This window comes from Crocodylus porosus, unplaced genomic scaffold (assembly GCF_001723895.1).
Source record: "Crocodylus porosus isolate Cpor-Errol unplaced genomic scaffold, CroPor_comp1, whole genome shotgun sequence".
Lineage (NCBI taxonomy): Eukaryota > Metazoa > Chordata > Crocodylia > Crocodylidae > Crocodylus > Crocodylus porosus.
The window spans coordinates 46,477,956-46,489,525 of record NW_017728948.1 but is presented as its reverse complement, the minus strand read 5'-3'; the positions used below and the strand labels follow the sequence as shown (position 1 = coordinate 46,489,525).

At 40.9% G+C, this 11,570-nt stretch overlaps 1 protein-coding gene across 1 annotated transcript in view; it reads right to left on the bottom strand.

Moving 5' to 3' along the window:
• LIMCH1 (LIM and calponin homology domains 1) overlaps positions 1-11,321 on the bottom strand; it is a 279,812-nt gene extending 268,491 nt beyond the window's left edge. The window contains exon 1 of the mRNA XM_019552844.1: positions 11,255-11,321. Coding sequence (XP_019408389.1) covers positions 11,255-11,263 — 9 coding nt within the window. The 5' untranslated portion in view covers positions 11,264-11,321. The remainder of the gene's footprint in view (positions 1-11,254) is intronic.
• Positions 11,322-11,570: the final 249 nt, after the last annotated feature.

Here is an 11,570-nt window from a genome sequence, read left to right as displayed (position 1 = left end):
GAGGAGGTGATCATCCCCCTCTATGCGACACTGGTCAGGCAGAAAAGGATCTTGGAGTCATCATTGATGCCAAGATGAACATGGGCCAGCAGTGTGGAGATGCAGTCAGGAAGGCCAACCATACCTTGTCACGCATCCACAGACGCATCTCGAGCAGGTCCAAGGAGGTGATCCCCACCTCTATGCAACACTGGTCAGGCCGCAGTTGGAAGTCCTGGGTGTTGCACTTCAAAAGGGATGTGGACAACATGGAGAGGGTCCAGAGGAAGGCCACTCAGGATCAGGGGGCAGCAGGGCAGGCCCTACAAGGAGAGGCTCAGGGACTTGAACCTGTTCAGCCTCCACAAGAGAAGACTGAGGGGGGAATCTAGTGGCCTGTTACAAACTAGTCAGAGGGGACCAGCAGGCACTGGGGAAGTCCCTGTTCCCCCAAGCACTACCAGGAGTGACCAGAAATAATGGTCACAAGCTGGCAGAAGTTAAATTCAGACTAGACTTCAGGAGGCGCTACTTCACTGCCAGGGTGGCTAGGATCTGGAACCAACTTCCACATGAAGTGGTGCTGGCTCCCACCTTGGGGGTCTTTAAGATGAGGCTAGACAAACACCTTGCTGGGGTCATTTGACCCCAGTACTCTTTCCTGCCATGGCAGGGGGTCAGACTTGATGATCTACTCAGGTCCCTTCAGACCCTACCAACTATGAAGTACAACACCACCAAACTTGGCACCTGATGAAACTACCTCCACTGTCATCCTGAAGAATACTTGGGTTGTTTAGAAGAAAGCAACGTTCTGTTCTTTCTATAAAGCTATTTATATGAAAGTCTGAAACGCTTTTATGCTATCCAGTCCAATTCAAGCAAAAAATAAATCTCTTTCCTGAAACTTGATTAGGAGAATAAACCCAAGGAGGCATATTCCACAGAAAACATGAACACCTTCTCTGTTCTTTCCTACTTTCCTTACTTCCTACCCTATTCATTTTAATGAAGCAGCAGCAAAACCCTTTCTATGGCAAATGTGCACAAACACAGATTTCAAAAGAAAAACCAACAACAGCTCATTACATTTTTCAAAAGTATAATGTACAAGGCAACAGCTACAGACATGGGCAGGCAGCACAGTTGGTGTCAACACTTAAAAGGAATGGCAAGAACTGCTGAAATGGTAACAGGCCCAAGCTACTGCGAGCAGGGCACATAGCATCAGTATAGCCTGGAAGAAAGACCAACCCTGAATGAGGCAGTCAACTCACCACAAACCCACCAAGTAACCCACCTACTAACCACAAACATCCACACACACACACACACACACACACTGGGCTGTAGATAAATGAGGGAAAAAAACAGTAAGAACACAAATCTGCAAGAAGAATCAAGAAAGAGAAAGAGAAAAAGAATACATCTCTACCAAAGTAGAGATGCAGGCACATGCCTGCAGTGGCTCAGGCTAGAAGCTAGGGGGTGATAAGACAGCCCTCCCTTTCTTTCCACAGTTCTGAGCTGAGTGGGGGCATGGCCAGGCCCGGGCAAGATTCTCCGATTAGGGAGGGGTTTTCCCACACCTCTGACCAGCAAGGGAGCCAGCAGGGAGTTGATAACACAGCATTTACTTACACAGGGAGTTGACAGCATTTACCACCCCATAAAACAAAAGCCTCTCATTAGTTCAAGCTCTTAAACAATTTTTTCCAAGGAAGGAACAGAGGGACCTTACCAGCTGACCTGTTGCTTACCTCCAAAAAGCCCCAAGTGGACTCTGCCTTTGTCCTTTCTATATTACACAGACACCTCTCAGAATTAGCTAGCATACCACATACTGGCTATAGGGAGATGGGAGGGAGGGGGGGGGAAATACCTGCTTGAGTAGGGGGGAGGGAGAAGGAGCAGGAGGAAGCCAGCCAGGCGCTGCTGTACCTGCAATCTCTGCCGGAGCTCCAGCTAGGGAGCAGAGGGGAAGGGCCAGCCCTGCCCAGGGCTGCAAAGCATCTGGGATTCTGGGGAACTCTGGTTTAAATTAAACCAGGAAGGGGTCTGGGACAGACATTGCATAAACTGGTTTGACCCAAATCAGTTAAGTCTGACACTACATTCAACCAGGTTCATCTCAAACCAGTTTCAGCCATTTTCAAATTGGTTTATGGGCACTAACGTCTGTTGTGTTACAGGTTTAAACACGTTTCTAACCACTTAAAGCAGTTTGTTTATAATGTCTGTCCCTAGACTATTTTTTATTTGATTAGTTAACACCACCACACTGCAGAGAAGGAAGGGAGAAATTTCCCTTCATGGAGTATACATGGCAAGATAAATTTTTACATAGGAAACAGCCTTTTAAAAAGCAACAAATAAAATATGTTAACCTGGATATTCCCTTCTGTCTACTCCTTTTGGTTCCGCTTTTTAGCCATCATTCTCATCATAGAGAACTATAAAAGTAGTTTCAGAAGCCCATTTAAACCAGGAGTATGCAGAGCCACAGTCCACTGTGGTTTGTGGTTAGCCTCGAATAGTTGAGGGTGGTTTAAAAACTGACAGTTATGAGTAAATTTAAGATTAGCTGCATTACTTTTTACCAGACAACCAGAGAGAGAGAAGGCAGTTTTCAAGGAGCTGAATAAAAACAGTCCTAAATCATGACTTAAAGCATGCAAAAAATCCTCAGAGGAAGTATTATTTTACAGGTTTCCTCAATCTATAATCAAGGCATCTCTCTCCTTTGAGCAACCCTTACTTTGCTTTTCTGTTGATGCGAGACAAAAAAGCTGTAAAAATATTTCAACTGAACAGAAGACCACGTAACGTTATAATGTGCTCTCCTCAAAAATCAGACAGAGGTTGGTGCCTTTTCTCTTGACAACTGCCAAGAACATGCTATAGGAACTGAATACCTGGAATTTTGAGTAAATCCAGGTCCTCAATCAGCCTTTCTTAAACAGAATTTAGGACAGTGCGGAAGCAGTTCCCATAAGACCATCCCTTTTAATCTGTCAGAAAAATCTTCACTTTTGTTAGGAGAAATTGTAGCACTTTATTTATCATTCAACATTCACATTTGCTGAATTACTGAAAATGATCACCAAGCCTTTTAAAAAGGTGAAGGAAATAATGTCTTCAGAGCCATATATAGCTTCCAGATTCTTGATACATAATTAAGCCGCAAAATAAAGTCTGAAAAATTGCCAAAAAGTTGCTTCGTTTCCCCACTTGCCTATTCCAAATCCAAGTTTATAACTGGTCTGGAGAAAGAATTCAGTTTTGTTACGGTATAAAGAAAGTAAAAGTAAACCCAGCTTAATAAGGACCATAGATTTTATTCAGACTGAGTAAAATAGTTCATTATCAACAATTTTAACCAAAAGGCTTTGAGAATGAAACCAAATATAATTATGTAAAATAGTTAAGGGCTTTAAAAAAAATGCAGTGATTTGAGCAATCATAGAATAAACATCACTAAGAATACTTCAAAAGTTCTCTCACCCACATGCTAGAGTTTGTTATTGCTGACGCAGGTTTCCATCTACTTAAAAAAGAAAGCATTATGGGGAAAGCAGTGACAGCCATACAAGTACTTCGTGACAGTGCTTTTGAGGCATGATGAAGGGACAGTTAATAGTTTAGTTCTACTATTTAAAATAGAGGCCTGATTTTCAGAGATGCTGAGTATCCAGCAGTTTAAACAGGAGCTGTCGGTGCTCAGTACATCTGAGAAGAGGGAAGAAGAAAAAAGATTTTAGGCCAAAGCTGTGTCTTCACTATCCTCAAAGGGACACAATAGGGCACATCTTCACACAGGACATTGCTGCCTTGATTCTTTTGGACATTAGCGCAGGACAGTTCCAAGACCTAGACAACATGACGACACAAATCTTTCTAGCTTCAAGAAACAGAGATACTTCTCATTCAAGCTGTATTTGTTTAGTCTCCTTTTGCTAGGTTCCCATATCCCTTTACTGTTACCAATGCCAGGAAACAGAAACTATTCTCTGTCCTCCCAATAGGACTTTTACCTATAAGATGTAATATTAAAAGGGAGGGGTAGTGGCTGAATATCAAGCGTCTGACATGTAGCTATCCCCATTCTCCATGCAATCTACAGAAATATGCACAAAGCTGCCTTGTGCAAGGACTCCTTAAACTTCTCAGATTTCCATTCATTTCCACAAGAGACATTAACTGCGAACGTTTTCCCAGGGTTTCAGCCAAAACGTTTATTTTACCTGCTTGTTTCCCCTATTTGGGAGTCTATGCTCTATTTATGCCCTGTGGCATAGTAAAACTATTGTTCCAAAGATCATTTTATGCCAACATGCCACAGGAAAAAACAGCAGAATTTGACTAGTGAGCTCAGAAGCCAGACTGATTAAGTTTCCCCTCAGATCAATACTGTTATCTTACTAAAAGGGAGAGGGGATTAAAATAGAGTTTTACATTTTTGACCCAACTTAAATATATAATTTTCTGTCTCCCTGAAGATTTTGCAGAGTCTTGTTTCAAATAAGCCAGCTCACATTACAGTTATAGAACAAAGGCAGGTACAAAAAAGAAAACTTCTAACATAACAGCATGTAAAGGGTCACCAAGTACTTTCGACACAACTAACAAGTTTAAATCTCAGCCTTAGAGTCTCTGAGGAATCTAAACCTGAAGAGGTGAGCCAGAAGTTTACCCTCCATCTGTGTTTGAAAATACAGCTTCATTGTCCTCACTTCCTAGAATTAGATACAGGAGAACAGGACATCATTACACAAAGCCTGTGGGTGTGAACCTGGCTACCAATGCTGCTGCCTTCTCTTCGGCACCTAGCAATGTTGTTTAAGGTATGAAAGGCCAGACTTTTGTAGATGCTCAACAACTCGCTTGAAACATTCCGAATTCTAAACTTACCTAGCCACATGCTATACTCAAATGGAGTATAAAATACCTATCAACTTCAATGAAAGGTCTGCATAGAGAATGAAAACAGCATATGGCCATAAACAAGGAGCACATATACCAAAAGAATTTTAGAATATCAGGGCAATGTTCTAGTTACAAATCAATACTGTCCCGCTCTGTCATGGGAAATGAAAAAAACCACACTTGTAACCTTTTCTGTATCTTTAAAGGAAAAACCTAAGGGGGGGGGGGGAATCAGAGGAAGGGAGACAGAATGACTTAATGCAAGGGGATAAGAACAAAAACCAGTTTCCTCCCCAGTTGCAATGCTTCAGCTGTACAATCTGTAAATGTTATGCATAGCTTTCAGCAGGCAGGCTGTTGTCTTTTTGTGTTACACACAACTTGGACAACAACATCCAACTGGTCAGGTTAGTTCAGCTTCTACTATTTGGTTTCTCAGAACAAGCCTCTTGGGACAGGGCTTAGCAAATACTACCCAGTGAAGGACAAGCAAATACTTCAGAAAAATGTTTAAAACAAAACTGGTATTGGTAACCGGGGAAAGCATTTCTCAGAGTTGTCGTCTTTTTCTTTTTAATGCATTAAAAAAAACAAAAAACAAAACACCACGTCCCAAATCCCATGGGCAGGATCTTCAAAAGCACTTAAGCGTTTGCAATGAGAGCTACTCTAAGCTGTCATTTAGTGTTTTGCCATCAATAGCAGCAGTTAGACCAAAAGTAAGCATTTTTTTAAAAACTTTACTCCATAGCTTCTGTTGTGCACACACTGACCTCTCTCAATGCACACGCATACACACCTCTTTTATCCTGAACTGCCTAATAGTATCCCTTTATGTATAAATAGGGTTCTTTTTCATAATGCACTCTATTCATGTAAAATTGTTCATTAGCAACAATTTTACCTTCAGTTTTAAGTTCAAAATGAATTACAATTTTTTTTATTTTTTTTTTCCTCACCTAGAATAATGTTTCACTCCTTGGTAAATCTGCACACTTATGCAACACTGATTCAGAACTAACCAGGATGGATTCAAGGCTTTGTAGTTTCTATTGCCATTGATTAAAAACAGATGCAAATTCCCACAATAATCTTTAATCTCTCTGCCCATCACTGTGCAAGCCAGTGGGTACATGCAACAGAAACAGGACCCCAAGTATCTCATGGATTTTTTTACAGCTTGTGCATGGGCAAATCTGCTACATGGAATTCTGGAGTTTGACAAGCTCCATATGAATGCTATATTAAAACCTTGCATGTAGTAAAGCTTTAAGTGTGTCATTAGAATGTAATGTCAAGTCTTTAAGTTGAGAAACCGCATCTTCTTAATGAACCACTGCTACTGACAGAAAGCAGAGTTGGGGTGACATGGTGACAGCAAGCAAATCTGAAGTGTTATCAAAATAAAGAGACAAGTCCTATGCAGTCTTTAGCCAAGCAAAATGTTTACCTATTACCTTTAACGTTATGAATTTCAGACAATTTAAAAATACCGTATCCTTCTGCTTGGGGATGCCTATAAAGAATTCTTCTGCCGGTCCCTCTTTAGCCAAAAGCCATTTTATAACAGTTAGCATATGGACTGCTGGTGCACTATTTCTATAAGCAGATCAAACAAAGGAGATGTTTTATTTTTTGGCTAAGATGTATACTGCATACCAGATGTTGAAGGATATGTTATACTCAATGCTTAAAGCTCTTTCATATATATTTTTTGGAAATTGGGACTGGATTAGCACTGCCTAATCAGAGAAAATACTAACACTAACACGATTAGCTGGCACTACCTGGAGCTGGGGAAGATATGCAGGGGAATTCAGCAATGGTTGTTGTTGTGGCCTCCACAACTCTGACTGAAAAGGGTTGGAAGAGGAAAACTAGGCCAGGAAGGGCAAGAGACTGGGATTGGGAGCTGACAAAGGGAGAGGGCAGCAGAGAATGCCCAGATTTTAAGGCTAGAGAAGTCCATTAAATCATTTCTTCTGATAGAGAAGTCTAGAACTGAGAGCCACAGAGGGAAACAGCCTGGAAGTATGAATAAGTCTGTTTGGTCAAGAGTGAGAACCAATGGGGGGAAAAAAGAGGAAAACTGGAACCGACTGGCAGGACGGGCATGTTGGGGTTCAGAGAAGAAACAGACTAGCACCAAAAGCAGAGATAGAGCAAAAGAGTGTCCACTGGGGCTCCCACTCCATTTCTGAGGCTCACCGTTTCTTTCCTGTCAACAGACATCTGTCAAGCCCAGTGGCAAAACGTTCAACCTCCCTCTAGTGCTGGGCTGTCTACCTCTATCAATAAACCCATTAACTCAAGTGGCAGAAGTCTGTTCACTTAATCTAAATACATGACCCTGCCAACAATATGCATCGCTGTACTACTGCTGAATGGAGCTGGAGCGTTGTTGTAACCATGTTGGTCCAGGAAATGTATGAGAGGCAGAGGTTATTTTGTGATATATCTTTCACTGGACCAACTGGATAGTTGGGAAAGAGGTCTGACTAGCTTTCAAGTACACACTGACTCCTTAAATCCTTAGGACAGGCAGTCAAACATCTGCCCCAGCTATGAAGCTGATCTAATACACAATATCACAAAACAACCTCCGCCTTTATCATGGAATTTACTTCTCAGTGGCTTTTTTAAAAGCTGAAGCAGTTACACACACACACCCTGCATTAAAGAGTATCTGCAGCATCAGAAATGAGTTGAGTTCAGAAATGCTGGAATTAACGCTGCCCGTGGAGCCTTTCTGCTCCAGACATGAACTAGGGTCGTGGAATAAAAAAAGATTGCCCACCTTCTTCATTTGTTTCATAAGCTAGAGGGCAAGGAGTAAGGAAAAGAACTACAGGAAGAAAAGCAACAGTCACATATTTAAGGCAGGTGAAGGCTACCCTGAAGAACTAGAATCTATCCCTTCTTCTGCTACAAAATTACTTAAACCAAACTTTTCAGGGACAATTACTAGCTATATAATCCTCATGTTTTGGGTGCCTGATTTGAGATCCTGAGTCTGATCTGCACAAAATGACAGCTCTGCCCTGAACATACAAAGAGGTATATATCAAGCAAACCAAAATTTCAGGTCTCAGGTCTGTCACACTGGACACCCAAAAATCAGTGGACACTGATAACTTTAACTTTGTTCTCTCTGCAATTCGTATCTCCTTATCTGTACAATGAAGTAACAGAGCCTCACCTCATAGGGCATTTGTGAAAACAAAATGATTAATGTTTATTAAGCCCTCAGAGACTATAGCAAAGCAGAGAAGCCCATGAGGAGGTTAATAATTGTGTCTTCAGAGCCGAGGTTGAAGAGTGTGCAGTCAATGAAGTATAGGCCCATGCAGTGAACAAGGAGAAGTAAACAAAATACTGAACAAATGCTCATTAAAATAAGCACTACTTTCTGTGCGTTAGTGGAAGCAGGGCAGGGCAGCTGGAAATCACAAGCATTAATCACGGACTAAAAGACTACTTCATATGTGCACAAGGAAGTCAAATTAAGGTTGCAGAAATGACATGAATTCTGGAAGTGCTTAATTTTAGAGCCCTTGACTTCGCAAGCTTCATAATGCTCTTTTAAGAAAGGTGTAATTACACAGAGAATACGTTCTAGTTTTGCTCAGAGCCCCAGTCCAGATCAGGTCCCATTATACTACATACTAAGCAAAAATACATAAAACCAGTTACCACCCCCAAAGAGCATATAAATGTACTACTCTGGTCATTTGCTTTTTTTCTCACTTCTTCCCAATAGAGTACAAATCATCTATTGCAAGGTCCTGGAAAACTCTGCCAAAAACAGATAAATTGTACACTTTAATGATGGATAAGGCTATAAAAATTAAAAACAAGCTCTAAAAGGAAGTGTTCAGAGTAAGTCCAGAACCTTCCTGTACTGCCATGAAGCAGAACAGTTTGGCCAGCTCTACAGCAGCAGTTAATAATATTCAGCCAGTAATAGCAACATCTGGTACTGTTCCATAGAGAGTGATGACCCATTAGGTAGTTAAAAGGATGTTAAATATAAGTTATTTGTCGCTCTGAACTCTGCTCTTTCAAAAAAAGTGAAATAACTTTATATAGGACAAGCATCAGTTTGGCCAACAGAAGCTGAACTTCAGGTAGTATTTGTTGCTTGCACAGCACTTTGTACCAACTCATCTGGCACCATAAAACTCCATAATAGGAATTATAAAGGTAAAAGGAGTGAGAGATGTGGGTAAATGGCTCTCTCCTGGCAAAGGACTGGTTGCTTATCCTTCAGTTACATGTGGTTTACTTTTGTTCATCTCATTAAATAATCATTTCTAAAATTAAAGACTGTAGGGGGAGAAGGAAGAGAAAACACGTTATAAGCCAAGTTACTCCTAATATTTAGCATTTCTACAGAGCTTTTCATCTTCCAAGACAAAGGCTCTGACTGGTCACCCTATCAAAGTGCTAGGGTACAATGTGTTTATTTTAAAAGTATTAAGAAACTGGAGCTCAGGAGGGGACCACTACTTTGGAATTTGATGATTTGTTTCAGATCTTTTGATAAAAGCAAAATATGGAGAAGAAACCCAGACAAATGCACCCAACCAGAAGGAGTTACTTCAAAGGCAGGCTTCCGCCACACGTGGAAGATACCACCACTATCTCTGAACCGCGAAGTTTGGCTCCACTGAGATAGAAAGCACAGTTTAATAAAAAGATTCTCCCTGATAGGGGTCTCAATAATTTGGACACATATCTCTTTATCTCTAAGTACCATCCTGGGGGTGCAGTAGATCCTGGATTGCCCTCTTCTTCAAAAAGCAATCTTCACCTTAAAAAGGTTGGAGACTACTTGTTTAGAAGCATCTAGGACAAAACCAAAATAACTTACCTCATACCATTATAAACTGACATTAAACAGCAGCCTCCATCTATTTCAGCAGAGATAGTGAGGATGATCTGATGCACAAAATTAAACACTTGATGGCCCTGAGAGACAGTCACTCCAGCCAAGAACTGAGCATGTTGTCTGGCAATATGGGGAAAGCCTGCAGTGATTGATTCTGCCTGGCTTGGATGTCTTTTCCCCCCCCCACACAGGCTTTAGGATGCTTCCAAGTACCAAATTCTTACAAGTTCCTTTTAAACTTCCCCTGGTGTGGGAAAACAAAAGCCTCCAAAGTAAAGAGTATGAGATCGAATGTACAGTATCATCCCAGTGCTGGGATTCCTGACTTATGCCACGGACCATACGTGGGTTCTTGATACCTGCTTCGTTGTGCTTTTGCCAGCCAGGAGAGAATCAAAAATGGACAAATCTTTAGAATCACTGGAGAAATATGCAAGTTCCAGGTAAAGTAAGCAAAAAAAGTTTCACCTTGCCTGCACAGAAGCAAGGGAGGAGGGGCAGGGGGAGGTAATAGGGAAGAAGGGAAGATAATGGCACAGAGTAGATACAAATCACACCCAAGTAATGAATGTCCACTGCAGGATTTGGCCTCATGTTAAGAGCCAGGAATGTACCACAGGCCATAAGGTAGTATAAAAATGCTAATATAATTAAAGGGATTTTTAAAATTGCTTGTTGTAAACTAGCTTATTTGACTGTGTTAAAACAGCTGAAAGTGGCAGCTTGGTCTGGTTATTAAGGCTCTGATTAGGATGTAGGGCAGCCAAGTTTAGTTCCCAGCTCTGCCAAACTCACCTATGCAACATTGCAAAAGTTACTTAATCTGTGCACAGTTCCTTCATCTACAAATGGGATAGGATTATCTATTAGTACGTGCTTGCACAGAAGGGCCCCCATGACCTGATCCCAACAGGCAAATGCAACTAAATGCAGAGAGAGCTGGTAAAAAGCTAGTTAATAGCTGTATTTTGAAAAAAAATACTTTAAATAAAACTGGTAGACATATATGCGTTGTGTTAAAAGAAGATTTTTGTTTTACAAAAAAAAAAAAAAGGAAGAAGAAAGAAAGCTATCCAACTCAAGCCAAAATTTACAATGACATTGTTTTGTATAAGGATCAACTAAACAAATTAATAATGTAAAATGGTTGTTGTGTAAATTCTGGTGTCTAAAGGTGTTTGCATAAGTTTTTAAAACTCATTCAACACAGGAACTGACAGCAAAAAGGGAAATAAATGTTACTGTAGAATTTTACTCAGAGGCTGGCTGAGCTTAACTGAGGTGATGAGAAAAGAACACTTTACATGCTAATCCAAAAGGGTGCTGGACGTGGATCTCCTAGTGAAAATGAGATCAGATCTTCTGCACACCTATGAATGGATTTATTCTTTTAATAATGAAAAACACGTTTGTTTTTTGCCCTTTCAAGCCCAATCATCCCATTTGAAGGTCACTCACCAGAAGCATATCAGATTCATCCAGTACATTCAGGCCACTAGATAATCAGAATCAACCGATTAGTCTACACAAAAAAGGATGAATTACCGGTACTATAAAAATAAAGGTCACCACAGTTCTTTCTAGCACTTTTTTTTTGCTTTTTGTGGGAATTTATAGGTGTGTTCTGTGTATATAGTACTCCTAAGGCTGAGGTCCCCAAACTGTAGAGACAGTCAGACGCAGGCCATGAGAAACCAGAACTTACTCTTAAAGAACACTACGCTATACAGCAGTCTAAATCCAGCAGGAGTCGGGGTTTTTCCCTAATGCCTGT